The sequence below is a fragment of the Malania oleifera genome, chromosome 6 (assembly GCF_029873635.1).
Source record: "Malania oleifera isolate guangnan ecotype guangnan chromosome 6, ASM2987363v1, whole genome shotgun sequence".
In the NCBI taxonomy this organism is placed as follows: Eukaryota; Viridiplantae; Streptophyta; class Magnoliopsida; order Santalales; family Ximeniaceae; genus Malania; species Malania oleifera.
Window position 1 is genome coordinate 111,129,675 of NC_080422.1, and position 23,761 is coordinate 111,153,435.

Sequence of the window (23,761 nt, forward strand, 5' to 3'; positions counted from 1 at the left end):
GGTTAGTGGCGATTCCATTATATCATGTTTTTCTCAAAAATAAAATTAAAATCACATTTTTCAGTTCGCACTACCTTGGGCACCTTTTCCGGTCGCGGCAATTAATATTTTTTATTTCCCTTTTCCTGCCCAAGCAGAAGTCACAGTCCACTGACTCCACTGTCCAGGTCTTCATGTGTGCAATCTACATCCATTCTTCATTGCCGAAGGGCCAACCAGTCAACAATGGCAACCAATGTAACTTCAATGAGAGTTGATCAAGCCATTCAGCCCGCAGTCTAAAGTCAGAATTCTTGAATAGAATGAACAATGAATTGGGCTACCCCACATGTATATTTTTCACTTATAAAAGCAGTGTGGGAGTAGCCATTGAGACGCACTGCATGTAGGTCTTCCTCTACCCTTGCTTCCAGTAGTTCTTCTTCCTTGAAGATACTCAAGCTGCCATGGGTCTGCATTTCTGCTCTACCTCCCTTCTCATGGTAAGACCCAACATTTTCTCCGATGCCATCATCTGGGTTATTTTTTTTTCTCCTTTTTTCCCCCGTTTTCTCTCTATTTTTCTAGGCTAAACTATTCCGCTAGTCTATATATTTTTCTACATGTTAGATACGAGGAATTATACAAGCGATCTGTCCTTCCATGTTGTCCATATATAGGGGGTGGCAAAACGGGTTTAGACCCGACGAGTCACTTGTGATCCGTCTGGTTAAAATGGGTCCGGGTTTATGAAGCCAACCCATTTAGATGGACCATGTATCTGTTTTTTGAATGTAAAACACATGACAAATTGATCACGTTGTCCATGTGTGTCTGTTCCCTAAATTCTAAAGATATTGAAAATGAGTCACACTCTTTATATATTTGATATTAATGAATGTATGACCAATTTGACACATGCTTAACATCTAAAAGATAGACACGTGGAGGACAGGTGTTCTGTATAATTTTTCATGTGATGATGCTAATAAGTATGGAAATCACCAGAAGATGTTTCACATCTTAAAAACAAATACATGAACATGTGAAGGGACAGGGCCTTGTCATAATTTTTCGTTAGACTCTTTAACCCTCTAAAGTTTAAAGAAGAAAATTTACAATTTCTTATTTGTCATGGTTAGTTAGCCTTACTTTGTCAAATTATGTGACTTGTGAGATGACTTTTTTGCCCAAATAAAAGTTGAAAAAATTAATTCCATATTCAACCAGGGTTGAATTGGCCTCCATTGAAGGTGAAATGCTGATTTAAGGTGTATACATCAATCAAGGGCAAAAAAGTCATTTCATATTACAATCATGAGTTAGCCCCCTAGTTTAATAGAAATTAGCTTAATTTTACGATGATTTGAGGTTGGATATGAAATGATAGTTTTTTTTTCGATATAGTAAAACTTTGATTATACATCATAGCATATTATTGCTATTTAAATATTGATGAAATGTCATCATAGAGAAATAGCAGACAGTATTATTATCAGTTTATCACTTGTTTGGTCTTAAAATAAATAGACACTGCATTTGAGAGCATGAGTTTCGGAGTTTAGATTTGGATTTGAGTGGATTTGAACAAATTTCAATACAATTTTATATTATACTTTATCCAAATTTGGTATAACTCCAAATCTAAAACTTATCTAAATATAGGAAGAAATATATATTTATATGTAAAAATTTTTGTCTTTGCGTTTGTTAACATGTTCATTGTGGGTTGTTTTTCTTAGGGCTCCCATCAATACCCAATTCAAAATCATAGATTCATGTTCCAGAACTCTCCATGTACGCACCTCTCTCTCTCTCTCTCTCTCTCTCTCTCTCTCTCTCTCTCTCTCTCTCTCTATATATATATATATATATATATATATATCTCCTTTATTTGGAACTTGGAAAACATGAACTAAAAGGGGAAAAAAAAAAACAGAGGAATATATTGATTAATCAATGATAATATTTTTACTTTACTCCTCGTTTATTGCTTAATTGTCGATCATATCTAAATTATTTTTCATCAATTCTTAGTAATATTTCAATATAAATGCAAAATATAATGACATATTGGGTTATTTTATTTTATTTTATATTTTTTATCAATTCATCAATTTGAACAAACCCAAGTTTGTGTTTTATTTGTAGAATGAAATAGAGAGAAACTAAAATAACTCTTATATAAAAGTATACAATTTTTTTTTTTACATAAAAAGGAAAACCGGACAAGTGATCATACATAAAAAAAAACATAAGAACAAAGATTAATTCTTATGGTCAATTTTATTTGGCTACTTCATGTTTGTTCAGATATTACCAACTTTTGCAGTCATTAATTTGTCGGTATTTTTTTTATTATATAAACTATTACATCCCTAAAAATTTGCACTTTATTTTCACTCGATTTTATTTTAGAAACCAAATAATTACTTATCTTTTTATTATGTTTTTGAACAGACACATGTCACCCCAAGTGGAAAGGCCTTCCTCAAAGGCAAGTTAGACACCAAGGGTGTTTGATTCCTTTAAAAAGGATTAATCATGTACGAGCCATGGCAATTTGTCATACACAAACCCTAACCGATAATACTGCAGACTATCGGAAAAACCTAGCCCAAAGCTATGGTTATACCCAGATAGGAGAACCCCTCCCTCGAAATGTTACCTTAAGGTCTATCGTTGAAACAATTCCGAAAGAGGTAAGTACTTATATTTACTTTACTGAAGTTATCGAACACAAACGCACACCACCCGTATTATATATTTATAAAATTAATTAAAAATATAGTAAACCATATTGATTTTTTCAATGGTAAATTTTGATTATAAGATGTATGAGATTGATGAGGCGAAAGCATGGAAGGGAGTGTTATTATCAGTGAGTTCCTATGCCTTAGGGCTCTTCATGACTTCACAAGCCCCATGGTACTTGCTTCCTTTGGCTTGGGCATGGACAGGGACTGCTGTCTCAGGGGTGAGTTTGCATTCATTCTTCTCTTTCTTACCTTCTTTGCAAATTAGTTAAATGCAATTCCCTCCCCCCTACTTTTTTGAAAATACTAATTTCCCCCCTCAACTTTGAAGTTTTTCTGCATAGGCCATGACTGTGGTCACAAATCATTCTCAAGGAACAAATTGTTAGAAGACATTGTTGGAACCCTAGCATTTTTGCCCCTTATATACCCATACGAGGGATGGCGCTTCGAGCACGATCGACATCATGCGAAAACAAACATGTACTTGCGTTATTATGTTTTCCTTATCGGTAGCTATACGTGTCCTTTTTTCTACTTAGATGTATAGTTGATTCAACTAGACACGCCGACTATATATATGTTTTTACGCCTTGTCAATAGACTCGATATATGGAGCCGGGGCACGTATTTTTTTAAAATGTTTTTTTAACTAATTAAGCCTTATTTGAACTTTTTTTACTTGCAAAAATTAATTTCACTACGCCCTAATAGCCCATTTAAGTAATTTTATTGAAATGGATTGAAATATGTGTGTGCAGGTTGCATGAAGACACAGGGTGGCACCCTATCTGGAAAGAAGATTTCGAGTCATCTCCGCTTCTACGGAAGGCTATGATCTACGGATATGGCTTATTGCGACCTTGGATGACCATTGCTCATTGGTATGTATATTTGTTTAAAATCATTAAGGCTTTGTTTGTCATCTCTATAAAAAAGAAATAGATTATAAAAACGTGTTTATTTATTTATGTTGTTAGTTTTCTACTTTTATTGTCGGTTCTCAATTATTATGAAAAAATTGAAAATTAGGTTTCATGATTTTCAAATTTTTAATACCCTAAAATAGTTCTTTTGCATTAAATAATTCATTTTATACACTTTGAAGCTAATTAAAAATTGTTTTTTTTTTAAACATTTTTCAACAATTTTATGTATTCTATTTTATACAAAATATACAGGTTGATGTGGCACTTCGATGAGAAGAAGTTTAGACCAAATGAACGCAAGAGAGTGAAGATAAGTGTGGGCTGTGTGTACGCGTTTATGGCGGTCGGATGGCCATTGTTGGTCTATGGGACCGGTCCGGTTGGGTGGTTTAATTATTGGTTCATGCCATGGCTCGTCTTTCATTTCTGGGTATGTACATATAATTAGGGGTGTGCATAATTGGATGAAAATCAAATTAACCAAAATAATCAATCAAAGTCTGCCGATTTGGTTCGATTTTATATTTCGGTAAAATCGATTATTCAATTTTCAGTTTGGTTATGGAGAAATTACGTTTCAGTTAACCGATTTAACCGAATTATATAATTAATTAATTAATAATTAAATATAAATTATATAATTTATAATTAGGGTTCCATAATTATTATATAATTAATAATTGAATATAAATTAAATATTGAAAGTGTACAATCATATTTTTTCCCATAATTAATTATAATTTGATTCGCTTAAATTTGGTTAACCGAAAATTCAATTCGGCCAGATAGGGTTCAGGTAAGAAGGATTTGGTCGGTTCGGTTTGGTTATGATGAATATTTAATCAAATTTTTTCGATTAGTTTAGTTAATTGGCTGAATTGGCCGAATCGATTCGGTTATGGTGAATATTTAATTAAAAAAATTTTAATTAATTTAATTAATTGGCTGAATTGGCCGAACCAGTCGATTGCACACCCCTATATATACTTATAGATATGATCAAGATTCATAAATAATGGTATTGGGTTTTTGAATTAATTAGGATTTGGTTTTGTTGGGATTAAAATGTAGATGAGTACTACGACAATGATCCATCACACAGCCCCTCACATATCTTTCAAGCCTGCAGAAGAGTGGAATGCAGCGCAGTCCCAGCTTGGTGAGACTGTTCATTGCGACTTCCCTCCTTGGTACGTATATATCCGGGACATTTGTTTGATTTGAATTCCTTCTAAATTGAGGTTACATTTGAATTGATTGATTAAATAATAAGGATGGCAAAACGGGTTAGCGGGTCAGATTTGGATGGGTCGTAAATGGTTAGAGAATAAATAGATTCGAGATTAACATATAAACTCAAATTTGTCTGTTTAATAAACGGGTCATGAATAGGTACCCGTTAAAAACCTGCTTAAAAAGAAACTTTATTTTTTAAAAAAATTTAGAGCATTTCGTATAAAGTGACATAAATTTTTTTTTTTTTTTTTTAAAAAACAGCACTTTTAATTTTATTTATTAATATCTTTACAAAAAACATAAAATTTAGAAAATAGTACATCTCTTTAATTAATATTTTTTAATGTAATGTGTGTGTATATATATATCAAATTAAACGGGTCATCTGATGGGTACCCAACCCAAACTCGCATAATCTGTTTATTAAACGGGTCGGATTTGGGTTGATCTGTTTAAAAATGAGTCACCTTTTACTAAATCTGGACTTGATTTAAACAGATGGGTCACAGGTCACTTGTTGAGTTCCAATTTATTTTGTCACACTTACTAAATAAGTGAATTGGTTAGACATCAAAGCGTTTGATGACATTTCTGAATTTTCTTAAATTTTTTTCAATAAACTTAGGCATGGAAATGAAAATGGTTCAGATTCGGAGGTTTGTTTTTCAATTGTATCCTTTATAAAAGAATGGCAATGCCCAAGTGATTAAAATTAAAATAATACATTTTATTTCTATACAATAATAAATAATATTATTTTTCTTTATTAATTACATATACGACAAGAATATATCATTTATATATGCTAAATTAGAATTTTAACTTATGTGATTACTTACTAATTTTATCAAACATTTATACTCTTAAACATTGAAAAGGTTAAAATTGAATAACAACATCAGATACTAAACAATTAAAATAAATCAGAGTTTAGATTTAGTGATCAGCTCAAATTCAATCCATAAATGATTCACAAAATCATATATAAATCAATGTTTAACACTTAACCCTAATTTTACCAAGTGCCCCCATAATCACTTAGTACATCCCTTTTATATTTTTATTTTCAAAAATATTTGTCCTCTATCGAATAAATATTTTAAGAAAATGAGATCCATGCACTATGTCTTCTCGAGAGATTCCCGGGATTGTCCACTATGTCTTCTCAAGAGATTCTCGGGATACAATCCCAAGAATCCCTTATTATTATCATTATTAACATATAGTTTTCTTACTATCTAGCTTGGTTAAGATTGGAACTGAGAATTGAATATCAAAGTTGCAAGCTTGAATTGTTTGGATATTCCTTCAGAAAAATTAACATAGTAGTTGATAAAATAGATAATTAGTGAAGTTTTACTTAATGGTTTTAAATTTTTTAATGTCTTTTTTTTCTTTAAACAGGATTGAGAATCTCTTACATCATATTAATGTCCACATTCCTCACCACCTTGCTCCAAGGATACCACACTATAATTTACGAGCAGCTCACAAGTCGCTTCGAGCAAATTGGGGAAAGGTATAACGCAATTAAATTTAAATTCGTAGACTCCTTATTCATTTTTTTTAATCATAATGTGTGACAATTTATTGGTTCGTAACATCAAATAATTAAGAAGATAATTGCAATTAAAAACATTCGATTAGACTTTATTCCTAATTTATGGATTTGGCTTTCGATTCAATTAGCTAAACCAAATCCTCTGTCCCCCTCTATGTTATCTCACTATCTCATGCACAATGAGAGCAAGTCCATCTCATATTTTATTTTTCTTCTAAGTAAAATTTGAATCTAAATCTTATAACATAAAAATTTTGAACCTTAATTTATTGTAATTTATGTTGAATATTTTTATTTTTAGGTAGTCCTTGAAACTAGGGGATGGCAAAATAGGTAAAAACCCGACGGATAATCCATCATCCACTTGTTTAGACCGGGTTTAGATTTGGGTGGAGGTGGTCCGTTTACATTTTTTTTTTTTTTTGGCCTTTGGGCCTTATGCTTTTAGGTCAATTTTTATGCAATATAAAAGAAAAGATTAAAATAAATAAATTATATTTTTAAATGGATACTTAACGAGTACCCATTTGTTAAACGAGCGAGTTCGAATTTATAGATTATGCATTTAGTAATAAGTGCGTCCGCTCAAATATAAACCCATCTAACCTCTATCTATTTAACCCGAGTTTAAATTTGTCCAAACCCGACCAATCAGTTCATTTTGCTACCCTTGCCTAAAATTAAGAGATATTTAACAAATATTTTCTTGTGGACAGCATCTAACTGAGGCCACTTGGAACTGGCGTCTGATGAAGGCAATCTTGACAGAGTGCCACGTATACGATCGAGAAAGAAATTATATCCCATTTGATGAACTTGCCCCTGAAGAATCCCTTTCCGTCACTTTCCTAAGAAAATTTATGCCAGATTGGTCCTGAGTTTGATTATTGTCTGTGTGCTTTGCTGGATTCAACCACTCCTTTTTGGCTCCACCCAAGCTGCCATCTTGTTCCTTTGATTATATTAAGTAGAGATAAATAATTTTAAAATTGTTTTCTAAATTTTTAATAATAAATTTTAATTTGCAATGTTTTTATTTTTCAATATAAGAAGTTCTCAATTATCAAATTTTGGTAGTTATATCAATTAAATAATTAATCAAGGGTGTCCTTAATTATTTTATCTTTCCTCTACGTCAAACTTTATTTTTAATTTTTAATAAAAATAACAGTTAATGTGTCTAAAAAGAAAAAAAAAATACAATCTAAGTGGGAATACACTAGAAAATTGTGGTGACATTTTCTCGAAAAATTCATCAAAATTCAAAAATTATATAATCATACCATGATCGATACTTATACATAATATTAATTGTTAGCATGCGCACTATACATGTACCTTATATTTTCAAATTTAAAAATTTTTATAAAATCTAAAATTTAAAATATTTCATTAAATTATTTATATAATCCCCAAACACTTAAGAATATTTTAAGAAAAATTAGGAAAAAAATTATGCACCTTAAAAATTAGCTCTCTCTCTCTCTCTCTCCTTATATTTTAAAATTTAATATCATAAAAAGAGACAAAGAAATAAATTTAAAATAGTTAAAACAATTTAGTGGGGCCCATGTGGGGGTAGAGAGGCTTAATGACTGATTATATTTCAGCCTTAATGACAGGTTTTATTTTTTATAAATTTTACTCCATAAGAATATATATATATACACGGATGGGGTCCAACCTAGCTGTCAATGATACCAATTTCCAAAGAGAAAATATAAGTCTTCTACTCACCAATTTGGTTAGCAGTAACCAAAACAAAAAAGGGTAAAATGGCAAATTAATATTTGAAGAAAATTTATAGCCAAAATATCAGTACAGCCCACTTGCCCTCGCCATGTAAATAAATTCTCAGGAAGTAGGTCTAAGTTTGAAACTTCAATGTTAAAAATGATTGGTTCAAATTTTAATCTAGATGAAAGTAGATATATGAATTGTCTTTTCGTAACTGTTGTGACTTCCTGGGAGAAGGGCCCTGGGGAGGCGAGTGAATAAAATATATGATTTTGAAAATTTTGGATTTTAGAGTCGCCACTAGCCTATTTTCCCTTGGCATGGTTAGAATACCTAATTACTAATCATTTGATTGGTTACTAGATTAAACCTAGGACAAAGAATCAGTATTCTCGGTCTGCGTATACCCAGATTGGGATCGAGAGTTCGGTTATACAAGAGGAAGGTATTTGTACCCCCTAAATACCCATTCTATGAACGACACTTAATTGATTAATAATTACCTCCAAATTGAATTTAATAACCTTTTAATTATCTTCTTTTAAAATAAACAAACAAATAAATAAATAAATGTATAAAATTAACAGAAGATTAGAAAATTTGGGTATGATTTAGAAATGTCTAATAAGACCTCTAAAAGAGAGGATCTTGTTAGAAAAATTCCTCTCAGAGCTGATACATGTGACTTGTGAGGTCTAAAAATACTTCATTGGCCTTTTAAAAATCATAGGGACACACCCACCCAAAAATCAAGAAAATCATCAATAATATCTTTTAAAAATATTCCTAGATTCTTCAAAATTTAGTAGAAATTTTTCTGAGCACTTTAACAAATTTTCAAAATTTTCTAGGATTTTCCCAAGGTTTTTCATCATTTTTTCAAGTCAAAATAACTTAAAGTATGTTTTCTAACATCAAAAATATTTTTCCAAATTTTTCCCTACTTTCCTTGATTCTTTGTGATTTTCTACAAATTTTCTATGAATTTTTTTTAATAAAAAACTAATTAAAAATAAAAACAAAAATAAACTGTTTATATAAAAAAAGGGTTCAAATTTTGAATTGGGTCAAACTCAGTGGGTGCCACGTGGCCCATTGTTTTATTTTTATTTTTCTTTTTTGTATATTTTTAAAATAGGGTGACGTCATCTTGCCACGTGTCATTGTCCGATTGCTCCCCCTTTCTTTTCTTTTTTCTTTTTTTTGAAGTAGGGTGACGTTAGCATTATGTCATCCTAACATGTGTCAACACCCGATTGAATCAAATCTTGAAACATGGATTGCTAACGTGGCGAAGATTTGACTGTCCGGAGAAAACTCATATTGGACGGTAAATCTTGGGCCACGTCGTCACTCATATTTTGGTCCAGATTGTGCCACCCATTTTTTTTTATTCCTTTTTTACCATTTTTTCAATCTTTTCTCTCTCGAATCTTCACCCCTTCTCCGTTCTCTATCTATTCCCCTTCTCTGTTCTCTCTCTATTCCCCTTCCTTGTTCTCAGCATATTCCCCTTCTTTGTTCTTTATTCTTCTTAGTTCTACAAAGCTCTTCCCCTACTTTCAAACCTACGAGCGCCCCCCCCCCCCCGGGCACTCTCTTTTAGGGTTTCAGATCTGCAAGTTTCTCTCAGATCAGTGATGTTCTCTCTCAATCTGATCTCTCATAACGATTTGCTAGTTTCTCTCACCTTTTCCCTTTCTTTCTCTCTTTTAATGATCTAACCTATGATTTCTACTCTTCTTTGCAGGTTTTGATCTACACAAAGGGGAAGGGGCTCTTAGATTTGGTCAAGAACTCTAGATGAGTATCATTTATTTCTATCGCGACGTTCTCGAACTCGAACTTGGGACGACTCAAAAATGATGATGAAATGAAGTGTGTGGATTTTAAGAATGTGATTTTCGTGGAAAATAAAGTGTGATGGAGTCGTCACTAACCTTTTGAAGTGTGGTTAGAACACTTGATTACTACCCAACTAAGGGTATAATCAGTCTACGTTACCAGAGTCGGGTTCTGGAGTTCGGTTACGCGAGGGGAAGGTATTAGCACTCCCTACACGCCCGTTCTTTCGAACGGTACCAAATTAATTAAAAATTATCCCTTAAATTAAACTTAATAAGTCTTTACAAATACTCCCTTTCAAAAAAATATGAAAAAATATAAAATTAAATACTATATAGATATTCCCTCAAAACCGAGACATATCATACTCCAAAGAGTTCGTGCCTCCCTTTGAAATCATCGGGATTGGAAAATCGAGAAAATAGAGTACAAGATACACTCCCAACATTCGGAAATTTTGTAAGGTTTTTCTATATAAGTATGAAAAATAATATTCCGGGAAGTTTGAAATTTACTTGGGGATGAAAAATGAGTTTCTCAACTCAAAAATATATTTTTTTTATATTTTTCCGAAATGTTTCTAAATTTTATAACAATTTTCTTATATTTTTTTCCCAAAAATATTGAAATAACAAAAGGTAATTAAGCAAAAACAATGAAAATTAAGTCAAGAACATTTTTAGAATTTTTTTTTTTTGAATTTTCTATATTTTTCGTGATTTTTATGAAATTTTTTAATGAATTTTTATGAATTCAAAATTGTGACGCCTCGATTTTTGTAGCAAATTTTTTTTCCAATAAACAATAATAAAAAATTACAAGTCATTAACAATATTCACAAATCGGCTACGTCAACCACCTTGTTACCACCCATATGACCTGACCAGCATTGGGTGCCGAGTAAATAGTCATTTTATTTATATAACCTAACAGCGGAAGACAGTAAATACATACCTACTAGAATGCAGTACCCAAAGTATCAGCATACATATATATACATTACCATCTCATACCCAAAAAAAAAAAAAAACACTAAGGGAATTACACCTCCTTAGTCCAAGAACTCACCCTATATATCAAGGTCTCAGCCCCTATTATCTTGGAGCTCTATCACCTGACATATCTCTGTTCCATGAAAAGTTTAGATAATTTGGGTGAGACACATCTCAGTAAGATAGAATAAATATATACAGTGTGTGGCAGTATGAGTTTCATTATATCATAATATATAAACATATCAGTGATTATATCTTTTGAGAAAATATACCATTCCATATATACAATCATATAGATATACAATACAAGCTTTCAAAAGCTTTTAATTTCGTTTCCAAAATCATTCGTAGACAACTCATGTTTACTAGCGAAGTTCCCGAGAATAGGGACGCTTACCCGCCCATATAAGTAACTTCCTTTTGCCTTGATATCGTTTGTAATCTTACCCAAGTAACTCGGATTCAGCCATAACTAATACTTATCAGAGCACTCACCTTACTCAGTAAGCCCTCAGGTGGTGTGTTTTACTCCGTTCTAATTATTTAGATTATTAACTCACGCAATTTCATTTCTCATTTTCTTTCTCATTTTCGTTTTCATTTCATTTCCTTTCCATTTCCATCTAGCTTATGAGTGTCCCCGGTAACCATTATACCTATGTCTATAACTTATGGTTGCCCTGAGAATATTCACTATGTCATGCTTCCCCCCATAGTCAATGTTGTGCGGCCTGAAGGCTGAATCTAATTGCGATTGGCAGATCCGGTTAGATCAAAATATCATCAACTATAGGGAAATTAATAAGGTGACAGTGAAGAACAAGTACCCGTTACCTCATATAGATGATATGTTTGACCAGCTAAAGGGCACACATGTTTTCTCTAAGATCGATCTGCAATCCGGGTATCATCAGTTGAAGGTGAAATCAGAGGATGTACCAAAGACGGCTTTCCGTACCATATATGACCATTACAAATTCTTGGTTATGCCGTTCGACTTGACAAATGCTCCGACGACATTCATGGGTATGATGAACAGGGTGTTCCACGAGTACTTAGATCAGTTCGTGTGTGGTGTTCATCAACAACATCCAGATTTATTTGAGGAGTCCTGCAGAGCATGAAACTCATTTGAGACTGGTGCTTCAAGTATTCAGAGAGAAGAAGCTATTAGCTAAATTCAAGAAATGTGAGTTCTAGTTGGAATATGTTGCATTTCTGGGACATGTAGTGTCTAGAGATGGAATTTCAGTAGACCCCAGCAACGTAGAGGCGGTAGTTGATTGGGTGAGACCGAAGAACGTGCCCGAGGTTAGAAGTTTCTTAGGTCTAGCAGGATACTATCGCTGGTTCGTTGAGGGGTTTTCAAAGTTATCAAGTCCTCTATACATAGCTTACAAGGAAGAATAGAAAGTTTAAGTGGACTAGTGAATGCGAGCAGAGTTTCCAGGAATTGAAGTAACGACTAGTCACTGTTCTGGTGTTGACTATTCCGTCAAGAAAGGATGGATTTGTGATCTACAACGACGCATCTCAGAAAGGACTCAGGTGTGTCTTGATGCAGCAAGGGAAGGTTATTGCATATGCTTCTCGCCAACTTAAGGAGTACAATAAGAACTACCCTACGCAAGACTTGGAGCTAGCAACATTGGTTTTTGCACTAAAGATCTGTCGGCACTACCTATATGGTGCAAGGTGCTAGATCTTTACTGATTATAAGAGCCTTAAATACTTCTTCACCCAGTAGGAGTTGAATATGAGGCAATGCAAATGACTTGAGTTGATAAAGGATTATGATTATACTATTAGTTACCACCCCGGGAAAGCTAATGTGGTAGCTGATGCGTTGAGTCGAAAGTCAGTGGATGCGTCAATTTCAATGATTGTTGTACAGCATCAGATCAAGATGGACCTAGAGAGGTTGGGTATAGAGTTGGTGGATGGGGATCCACAAGCGTTCATTTCCAATTTGATTGTTTAGCCAACCTTGTAAGAAAAGATTAAAGCCGCTCAGATGAGAGACATAGAGTTGATGAAAATTGTGAAGAAGATGCGGAGTGAACCGTAGACTGACGCCAATGTTTCTGAGGATGGGGTTCTCAGATTTCACTCTAGGCTAAGTGTACCTAATGACGTAGAGATTAAAAGAACAATTTTGGAGGAAGCTCATCGCTCTCTCTACACTATTCATCCAAGAAGGACGAAGATGTATAAGGATCTGCGAGAATTGTTCTAGTGAAGTAACATGAAGAGGGAGATTTCCAGATTCGTTGAACAGTGCTTGACATCTCAGCAGGTTAAAGCGGAGCACCGGAGGCTAGCGAGACCACTTCAACCCTTTGATATCCCTAAATGGAAGTGGGAGCATATCTCGATGGATTTCGTATTAGGGTTGCCTTCAGCGGTGCATGGACAAAATGTCATATGGGGAATAGTGGATTAGCTAATGAAGACTGCGCACTTCTTTCCAATCAGAGTCAGTTATTCTATGAATATACTAGTAGCGATTTATGTGCAGGAGATTGTACGGCTTTATAGCATCCCAGTTTCCATTGTTTTAGATTGAGATCCACGATTCGCCTCTCGATTTTGAAAGAGTTTACAAGGCACCTTGGGATCTCAACTCACCTTCAGTACCGTGTTTCACCCGCATATGAATGCTTAGTCCGAGAGGATCATTCAGATTCTGGAGGATATGCTACAAGAGTGTGTGTTATATTTTGGGGATGGTTAGATTCGGTATCTACCATTGGTGGAGTTTGTGTACAATAACAGTTATAAGGTTAGTATCGAGATGGCACCATATGAGGCTTTGTATAGTCGCCGGTTTCGATCTCCGTTGTACTCGGATGAGGTAGGCGAGCGGCAAATTTTGGGGCCAGAGCTTGTTTAGCAGACCTCTGCAAAGGTCGAGCTTGTTAGGGAGAGGATTAAAGCAGCCCAAAATCAGCATAAAAGTTATGCGGATACTCGCCGGCGGGAGTTAGAGTTTAGGATTGGTGATATGATATTTCTAAGGATTGCTTCGATGAAAGGGGTGATGAGATTTGGGAAGAAAGGAAAGTTAAGCCCTCAGTACATTGGGCCATTTGAGATCCAGAAAAAGATTGGTCCAATTACCTATCGAGTGGCGTTACCCCTAGCATTGTCTTGAGTTCATGATGTTTTTCACATATCAGTGCTGAGGAAGTACATGTTAGATCCTTCACACGTGACAAGTTATGAATCTTTGGAGATTAGGGATGCTTTGGCTTATGTGGAGGTACTAGTTTAGATTTTGGATAGGAAAATACAGGAACTGCGAACTAAGGACATACCGTTGGTAAAGGTGCTGTGGCGGAATCATGCAGTTGAGAAGGCTTCTTGGGAGTTAGAGATAGAATTACTTCAGAAGTATCCACAACTTTTTCAAATAGGTTCAGCGGTAGACAAGTAAATGTTGATATTGTTTGTAGGTTAGGTAAGGTAGGTTGTTTAGTTTATCAGTTATTTACAATTTTGTATATGGATTGTGACAACCTGCTTAATTTTCCCATATATTTTTTTTCCAAAAATATAATAAAATCAATATCACAAATCTCAACTCAGCAGATCAAAATCCACCTAGACCCATGGGTACCAAGGATACATCAGAACACATAACAGAAGCCTAAGCAGCAGGAAACATATAATAACAATATTATAAATACAAAAATATCTATCACATTACCATAAATACCAGAGTCATTATATCCACTATATTTTAGTATATACATCCCAAAAACAAGATCTAGGGACACTTCCACAAAATATAACTGTCCCTACTAAAACTTACCCTTTAAAGAGGGTAGAAAAACATCATTAGATCAACGGGGCTTTTCCCGCTCTCTTATCTGGGGCTCTTGAAAAGTTTATAAAATTTTGGAGTGAGACACCTCTTAGTAAGGGAAATAAACTAATACCAATGTGTGGTAACATAGGTATTTCGTGTTATACATATACCATACAGAACATATTCAGTAACTATTACGTCAAATCTGGGAAAACATATATATTATCAAAACATGGCAGAACATACTGCATTTTCATAAACATATTTCATCTCATATAATAATAATACAAAAATATTCCTGGTAGGTTAGCTGGTTGTTGTCATGTATTAACCCCACATGACTGGGTTGTGTGGCCCGAAGGCGGGACCTGACAATGGTTGGCCGATCACTGCCAAGTCAAAAGTATAGTCTGTAAGTCTGATGGGTCTGCCTGACCTAGTTCGTACACCAGGGGCGCTCACACACTTCTTAAAAACCACATCGATCATCCAATCTCACATCACTCCGTACAGCGGTGTTAACACAAATATCATGATCATGATGACCATGGACACATAGCAACGGTACTGTGCAAGTGCTAGCCTAGACTAAGCCAATCAGGTTCTGATATCATATAACATATACTGAAACTGTGATACATGAATATTTTGTATCATTAATTATCAAATCAATCGTATCGTTTTGCATATATACGTATATCATGAAAATCATCGGCCCGTACGTCGGTATTACACATTTTACCATAGCTCGGCTCGTATGCCGGCAAATCATAACATAGCATAGCCCGTACGCTGGAAAATCACATTCATAACTCGGCCCGTATGCCAGCAAATCATATACATAGCTCAGCCCGTATGCTGGCAAATCACATCCATAGCACGGCCCGTACGCCGGAAAAACATATAAAAATCTTGGCCCGTACACCGGTTTTCCATTATAAAAATCCGTATCATCAACACATTCCCAAAAAACAGTATTTCATAACAATTTCTACTCATGCCACACTAGCAAGTTTTCCGCATATTTAACATACCATTATTTTTAACAGTATTTTCCCAAATATAAATCATATATAAATATATTTATTTTTCTGAAATCAAATGCTATAACAATATACATATTTTTTATAAAATACTAGCTTAGTTTATCTCCTTACCTAATTCCTAAAAAGCCCCTAAGAAAATATGTCCCGCACTCGCAGGGTTCCCAACTCAACACCCTGGAAACAACATTCCCTAGAACTAAAGTTCAATATTTCTACGCGTATAACACTTCCTACAACTGTCAAATAACCAAATACTAAGTAGAAAGTCTTACCCTGGATTTGGGATGATTTCCAACTCAGCCCCACTGACGATCTACTCCGGCAGACTTGCAGAAAACTTTCCTATGAGCGTCGTGGTGGCTTCAGATCGTTGAACCAGGGGAAATCTGCCCAAAATCTTAGTGAGAAGGAGGAGAAACCGTATGAGGAGAGAGAGAGAAATTCGGCGCAGGAAAATGACTAAAAATTCTTGTTTAACCCTATTTATACTGTGAGATTCGTCGACGAGTCACGTCACCTCATCAACGAGTCTTACAGAAAGTTCGTCGACGAACTTCAACCCTCGTCGATGAATTTCAGGTTTCCAAAAATTCTATCTCGGTATCTTCTCGTCGACGAATCCTGTCCTCGTCAACGAGCTCCTTCAATACCCTCGTCGACGAGTCCCCTGTGTTCGTCGACGAGGAGCTGAAAAATTCCTCGGGATTATGCCTCCTTTTGTTCCTGTTTCCATTTCTTTTTCTTTTATTATTTAAATACCATTATTCTTGGGGTCATTACATGGATGGTATTTGGGAGAGTTTGTCTGGTATTGTAATCCCCCAAGACATTATGTGTAATCACGGTATTCCTCCGTTATAAGTGAGGGTAGTTAATAAATTTGGGTCGGGGCCACTATGTGAGTGGCTACCGATTCTTCGGTAGAGATGAGTCATAAGTTAGTGATATGATTGATAAAAGTAAGCAAATTTCGAGGACGAAATTTATATAAGGAAGGGAGAATGTAGTAACTTGGAAAAAAAATTAAATGAATGAATGAATGAATTAATTAACTAAACATTATTAAATTAAATTAATTGATTAAATAATATTATATATATATATACACACACACATATATACATATATATAAGGACAAAAGTAATATGTATATATGTATATAATATTAGCCTAATATAATAATGATATTATATAGTATATATTATAAGTAACCTTTCAAATTTCATCTCAGAAATCTCAAATTGAGATCACAGAACCCCCCCTCACTTTCCTTTCTAGCCATACGGCCTCATCGTCTCTCTCTTTCCTCCGCCTTCTCTCTCTCTCTCTCTCTCTCTCTCTCTCTCTCTCTCTCTCTCTCTCTCTCTCTCTCTCTCCTGGATTTTGTCGGCCAAACGGCCGCTAATCAAAAAACGGAAGATACCACTGGGTTCCATTCTCCGCCACCGACATTCCTATAGGAGTGGATTTGTCGTAGGAGCGACATAGACACCACTCTTGGGGTAAGACAAACCCTTTTCCTTTCCTCAATTTTTCCTTAAATCTTTAGTCAAACTAACGATCAGAAACCATCACGATGTTCTAGGAGCATTTCTCTACAAGTCCATCGAAGTAAATTTTTGAACTGGACTTTCCAAACACCACTCCAAGGCTAGGGTAAGATTTACGGAATTAAACAAATTTGATGTTTTTTGGAGCTTAATCATTTATTTGGAATTTATGGGTCCGAGGAATGTTAAAATAGTTTTTTACCTGGGGTTGACTTGATTAAACTAGGATTTATGAATTCAGGATTTGTGTGAGTGTCGCAGGCGCGGGTTTGGGATCCTTGTAGGCGTAGCTTCTGGAAAACAGGTAAGGGGATTAAGTTAAGTCAGGATTTTTATTAAATACGAACTGATTAAACTGTTATATATTTATTTATTTATGAGTTCAAAGATTATTTTGAAAACCAACCATTCAACAGAGATTTTACAAACCTAGGATATATGGTACGATATTTCGAATAATATGAATGGTGGAAAATCCGATTTATCTTACGAACTAAAAATACAGTGTTTTCTTGGTTGTCTTCTGGATCATGTTTGAATATAGAAATTGTGTGGGAGGGGAATAAATTTTTATAGTTTATCATGTAACTGAATTTGGGAATGATTGTGAAATATACTGGAACTGTTAGTGAAACATACTAGAATTGGTTGTGAATAATACAGGGATTTGATATGACGGCTGTGAGCCGAGTTTTATATGATGGCCGGGGGCCAGGTTTTATTTGACTGTTGTGAGCCGGGTTTTATATGATGGTAGGGGGCCAGGTTTTATTTGATGACTATGAGTTGGGTTTATTTGACGACCGAGGGCCGAGTTTTTATTTAATGGCAGTTTGAAACGAAATGATTCATACTACATTTTTTTAATTACTTAAATTAAATGCTATGCTTTAGGAATCCTGTGGACCATTTGTTTTGTGAGCACGGTACCTTTGCTAGTGATTAATCATTAGACCATGTGCTCCCACACTTTTTTAGATAGAAGTGTAGGGTGGTCTCAGCCGATAACCTGCATGAGGATGAAGTTAGGGCATCGGGCTTGCAGTTTGGCTGTGGATGCCTGCAAACAAACTTGTAGAGGGATATTTTGACTTTTTTTTTGGCTGATCACCTAGACTTAGTCCAGGTGTTAGTCATAGGGAGTGTCTTTTATGCATATATGTTGATTTATGTAAATGGTGTTAAATATTTACTAAACTGGTTTATATCGTGGGAGGGGAAAATGGCATTTTTTTTTTACGGTATATAATGTGTTGACTTTATAAGTCACACCCGGTTTTGATAATGACAAATACTCTAGTATTTGATAGCTTTCAAGTTTGGGTACCGGTTTATATTAGTAAATCAATTAATGGCACACGATGTAAAGTCTGAAGACATTGAAGATTATTTCTTATTGTAATTTATATTATTTGGGTATGTAATAATTTATATCGGTCTGTAATAATTTTTGCATGCCATTCATGTAGGTTTTGTAAGCTCAAAATGACCATAGATTGACCATAGGGACCGAATAACCTTAGGGCACCATTCGACCGACGTTGAATTTTTGGGACTACCTCAAAACGGTCTTAGAAAAGACCCTAGTATGACTCTAGGTCCCAACACTCATGCACATATATCATACAAAATTGAGGAGTGTTAAAAATGAATAAAATTGAATAATATAGGGAAATTTATGAGAGCTCGGGCGACCAAACCCTTAGAGTTCAAAACTCCTCGCGCGCCCAAATTGTTGAAAAGTCAACAGCTGACTTAGCTCTCGGGCGACCAAACCATTTTTGTGCATATCTTCCATAGGTGCCCGAACCCTTTGAAAGGGACCCCTCACCAACTTGGGCTACCAAGGAATTTAGTTCAAAATAGGCCCAGGCGACCGAAAACATGCGTTCGGACTACCGAACCTAGGACGAGGGAACTTACAAACAAATGTTTCTGACTTTTGTTTGAGCTACCGAACCTACACTTGGGCTGCCAAACTGTTTTAAAGACTTTTTAAAAATGTGGCTATTTAGGCGACCGAACCTCGGTTCAGCCACCCGAACCTTCTTGGGTTAAATTTATTTTACCCAAGGTAAACAAGAAATTAATGGGTTAGTTACTCTTAAGTGTTTTTAGACTTTTCTAGGAACACCCAGTAGGTTCCAAACGATTATATTTTTTACCTTGTCTATAAATATATGTTCATTTGTGAAGATTAAGATGAGATTAGTTAAAATCATTAGCAAAAATCCTCTCTATCTCAAAATCTCATTTTGCCCAAAATACTCTCAAATATTCATTTCCTTGATACATCTTGATATTGTGAGAGTTTATTGATTGTTCTTGTATTTATTAGATAGTGCTAATGTAATGACCTGCAATTTAACTGGGTTTTTTTATTTTTATTTTTATACTATGACAGTTAACATGCTCTGATACCATACTGGATTAAACCCAATCATCAACCTAAGCAGTGAGAAACAGAAATCAAATAAACATAACCATATGTGATTATATACAATACCAGAGTACTAAATTGTTTCCCAGAAATATCCTCAACTGGCTAAGGCTATACAAAAATACTCACTCTATTATCAGGGCAACACTGAGGCCCCTTTATCTGCGAGCTTGATCTGCTCGCTTACCTGGATCACCTGAAAAATGTTAAAGTAATTGGGATGAGCCAACACTCAGTAAGACGAAATATGCTATTGCTAGTGTGTGGCAGATGAGTTACAATATTATGAAAATCTATTTCTATAAAAGTCATGTATAACTGGATCTGTAAATACAGTACAAATAACAAAAACCACCACCATTTCCATGTTGCTTAACGTATTAGTATTTTAGGTTACTATTTAAAATACTTCTAATGTACATAAGTATATTCTCTGTCTTTGTAAATCTGTAAATACATAATAATAACTGAAAACTTTCCTGTGGATAACTGTGTGTCATGATTTAACCCCTTATGATAGGGTTGTGCGGCCCGTAGGTAGGATCTACACTGGCTGGCCAACCAGGGTAAGTCACTATACTCCCTCAATCAGATTGGCCACTCCTCAACCCATATCTGATGGGGAGCTTGTCCACGTCAAGGCACGATCGACCTACTACCACGTATTATCTAAATAGGTGGTTGCACTCATAACTGAAATATCTGTAGTTACGGTACCGTACTCTGTAATTGTATGGTCCAACGGGGTTTGATACTATATAATATATCTCTATATATACAACTATCTGATTTACCATGATTCTAAATAACTATATTAATCATGACAATGAAATAAACTGTAACTGTGTTAACTGTATTTCTGAACTGAATTATAATTCGTAAGTTATGGTACTGGAAACTGTATAATCATGGTACTGAAAATTATATAATCATGGTATTCTGTAATTACTATAAAACATAACCACTGGCTGTATATTCCATAAATCACATCCAGAAAATACTGTAAAACATGTTTCTTTACTATACCCATATTCTCAAGCCACACAGAAATTTTAAACATATTATATATAAATGATAAATTGTATAACTTTTTATTGTGAATAATCATCTTTTAAAAACATATAGTTTATACTAAAACATAGTAAAATTGCCTAGCATAACATATTTCTCTTACCTGATTTTCGCTAAAATCCCTATACTGTAAAGGGTCCTACACCTACAGGGTTCTCCACTCAACACCCTGAAAACCACATTTTTCAGAACAGAATATTAATATTTCTTGGCCTACATCATTTCTTACAACTGTCAGAAGGCCAAAAATTGAATAAAAGACCTTATCCTAGATTTGGGATGAATTCCAACTTTGTCCCACCAACGATTCGCTGCGACAGACTTGCAGAGAACTCTGCCAAGAGTGTCGTGATGGCCTCTGATCGTCGATCCGGTGACTGACGAAGCCGAAATCGAAGGAAGAAGAGGGAGAGGCCGTAGGAAAGAGAGAGAGGAGAGGGTTTGCGGCAAATTTCTACAATAAAAATCAGTTTAGGGTTATTTATACTGCGGGATTCATTGACGAGCCACGTCATCTCGTCGACAAGTCCTTAAGTAATTTCGTCGACGAACCTTACCCTTCGTCGACGAAATTTAGAGTAGCCCAAATTCTTCTCTCGGGATTTTCTCATCGACGAGTTGTAGCTTCGTCGACGAGGTCCTGAAGAACCCTTGTTGACGAACCCTTGTATTCGTTGACGAGGCCTAGAAATTCCTCGAAATTATCATTATCTCCAAAGTGCGATGTTATCAACGAACACAGAGCGTTTGTCGACGTAGTTTATTGCCTCCTTATGTTTCTGTTTCCATTTTCCTCTCCCTTTATCATTAAAATACTATTAGTATTCGGGTTACTACAGCTAATACTCCCATTTGTTTAGTTGATTGTTTGATATCATTTTTGGGGAGTCAAGCAAGAATTTTCCTACAGATTTTTATTTAATAAATCTAGTGTTAGGAAAAATTCATTAGCTTAAGGATCTTTGCATTGTCATTGTAAAGATTTCTATAACTTGATTTTGTTATGCAAAATATTTTTAACAAGCTATATTATTCTTTCAAATAACTCTTGAGCATATTTCATTGAAGAAAATATTTTTAAGTTGATTTAAAGATTGTTGCAGCATCTTTGAAACTCTGATTCATTATTGAGATTTGATATAACTTGTTTCAAAGAAATAGTTTGATTAGAACACTCTTGAACATTATTGTGATCATATCTTGTTGAGTGTCATTTGCACATATATTCACATCACTGAGTTTACATTACCTATACTGTTGATGTGCATGTGATAGATTATATTGGGTACATATCTGCTTTACTTGAGAAGCATAATCATTGTACCAGTCTTATTGTGAAAATACTGTTGTATTCTAGGTATGGCCTGAGGGGGCCGTAATCCAGCCTGTAAGGATTATTAGGGTCTTCTCCGCCCCCCAAGGAGAATTTGTAAAGGTTGAGGTCAGCCCTGTGCTAATTGACCTAGTTGTAGTAGGTGTCACTCCACTTGTTAAGTGAACATTAGTAGAATCATCGAACTTGCGAGCTAGAGGTAGAGACGTAGGCACAGTTGGCCGAACCCCAATAACATTTGAGTAATACTACTGTTAAAACGATTGATCTAGGTGATAATTTTTAAATACCCAATTCACACCCCCTCTTGGGAATACACCAAAGCTAACATAATGAATATATATTTACATACTAGTTTTGGTTAAATGGAAAACTGGTTATTTTCTGTATACACTAAAATTCATGTTGGCCACACATTGATTTTAACTTAGTCTTTCTTACTAAGAAGCGTCTCACCCCAATATACAAATTATCTTTTCAGAAAACACTAGAGATCTTGTTTAGTAGGGCTAGAGGGGCCTAACTAGTCTTAATGTCTATGTATGTAGTGTGTATGGACTGAGTTTTCTTTTTGTACAATATTATGGGTTGTAATATGGATATTTGGAGACATTTATGTATAATAGTAATTAGAACTCTAGTAATGTGTTTGGAGAATGTATCACTTATTTCCGCTGCATTTATATTGAATATGGTATCGGGAACACAAATGTCACTAAATTAGCACCTCGGGCTCCACATGGCGGGTTGGGGCGTTATAGGAAGCATGGGTGGGATAGAAGGTCTGGTTTAGATTTGTTATTAGTTTATTTGTGTTTTGATGACCTCAGAACCTTACTGTGATATTGGGATATTTATTGTAATAAAGGATGATTTTTAGTACTCTGATAATTGTTATGGAGATTTTTCGCTGTGTATTTATTGGTATCAGAGTAGTAGAATTTTTGGGTCATCACACGAGGGCTTGCTGATGTGAGGGATGGTGAAACGAGACGCCTCTCAGCGAGTGCCTGATATGAAAGGCTGGATTAGGGGAGGACGGTACGAGACACCTCAATCTCAGTGGTTGTTAGTTATGAATAGATCATGTAATGTGTAAATTTATTAGGAATTGCATCATATTATCTGTGATATGCTGTAAACATACATTAGTAGGTTTATTACGAATTGCAATGATATCGGTGTTATGAATTTTATAGATGTGATTTATTTATACCAACGTCATATTTATTTAGGGATAATATAAGAAATGTATATAAATGATCGTACAATAAAACTCATCTGCAACACACTGATAATATGTATTCCATCTCACTGAGAGGTGTTTCACCCCAACAAATATATCAATTTTTTAGGGCCTTCAAGGAGTTGAGCCCAGGAGCTCCACGGAGGGACTAAGACGATCTTGCTGAGAGTGAGTGTGGTCAGGATACTGTATGATTTCTGTTAGATGTTTTTGGACATTATGGGGC

At 34.9% G+C, this 23,761-nt stretch overlaps 1 protein-coding gene across 4 annotated transcripts; it reads left to right on the forward strand.

Moving 5' to 3' along the window:
• The first annotated feature begins 373 nt into the window (after window positions 1-373).
• On the forward strand, window positions 374-23,761 carry LOC131158876 (omega-6 fatty acid desaturase, chloroplastic-like). 4 transcript variants are annotated; one of them, XR_009137530.1, is made up of 11 exons: window positions 374-482; window positions 1,722-1,776; window positions 2,440-2,681; window positions 2,813-2,956; window positions 3,067-3,218; window positions 3,497-3,619; window positions 3,917-4,094; window positions 4,736-4,854; window positions 6,305-6,419; window positions 23,221-23,330; window positions 23,645-23,761. XR_009137530.1 is itself a non-coding variant. In XM_058113803.1 (10 exons), the coding sequence occupies exons 1-10, from the start codon at window positions 447-449 to the stop codon at window positions 23,699-23,701; spliced, it is 1,221 nt and encodes a 406-aa protein (XP_057969786.1). In that variant the 5' UTR covers window positions 374-446; the 3' UTR covers window positions 23,702-23,725. The 4 variants fall into 4 exon arrangements, 3 of the variants coding, with proteins under 3 accessions (XP_057969786.1, XP_057969787.1, XP_057969785.1); XM_058113803.1 differs by lacking the exon at window positions 23,221-23,330 and having other exon boundaries at window positions 23,645-23,725; XM_058113804.1 differs by lacking the exon at window positions 23,645-23,761 and having other exon boundaries at window positions 23,221-23,444.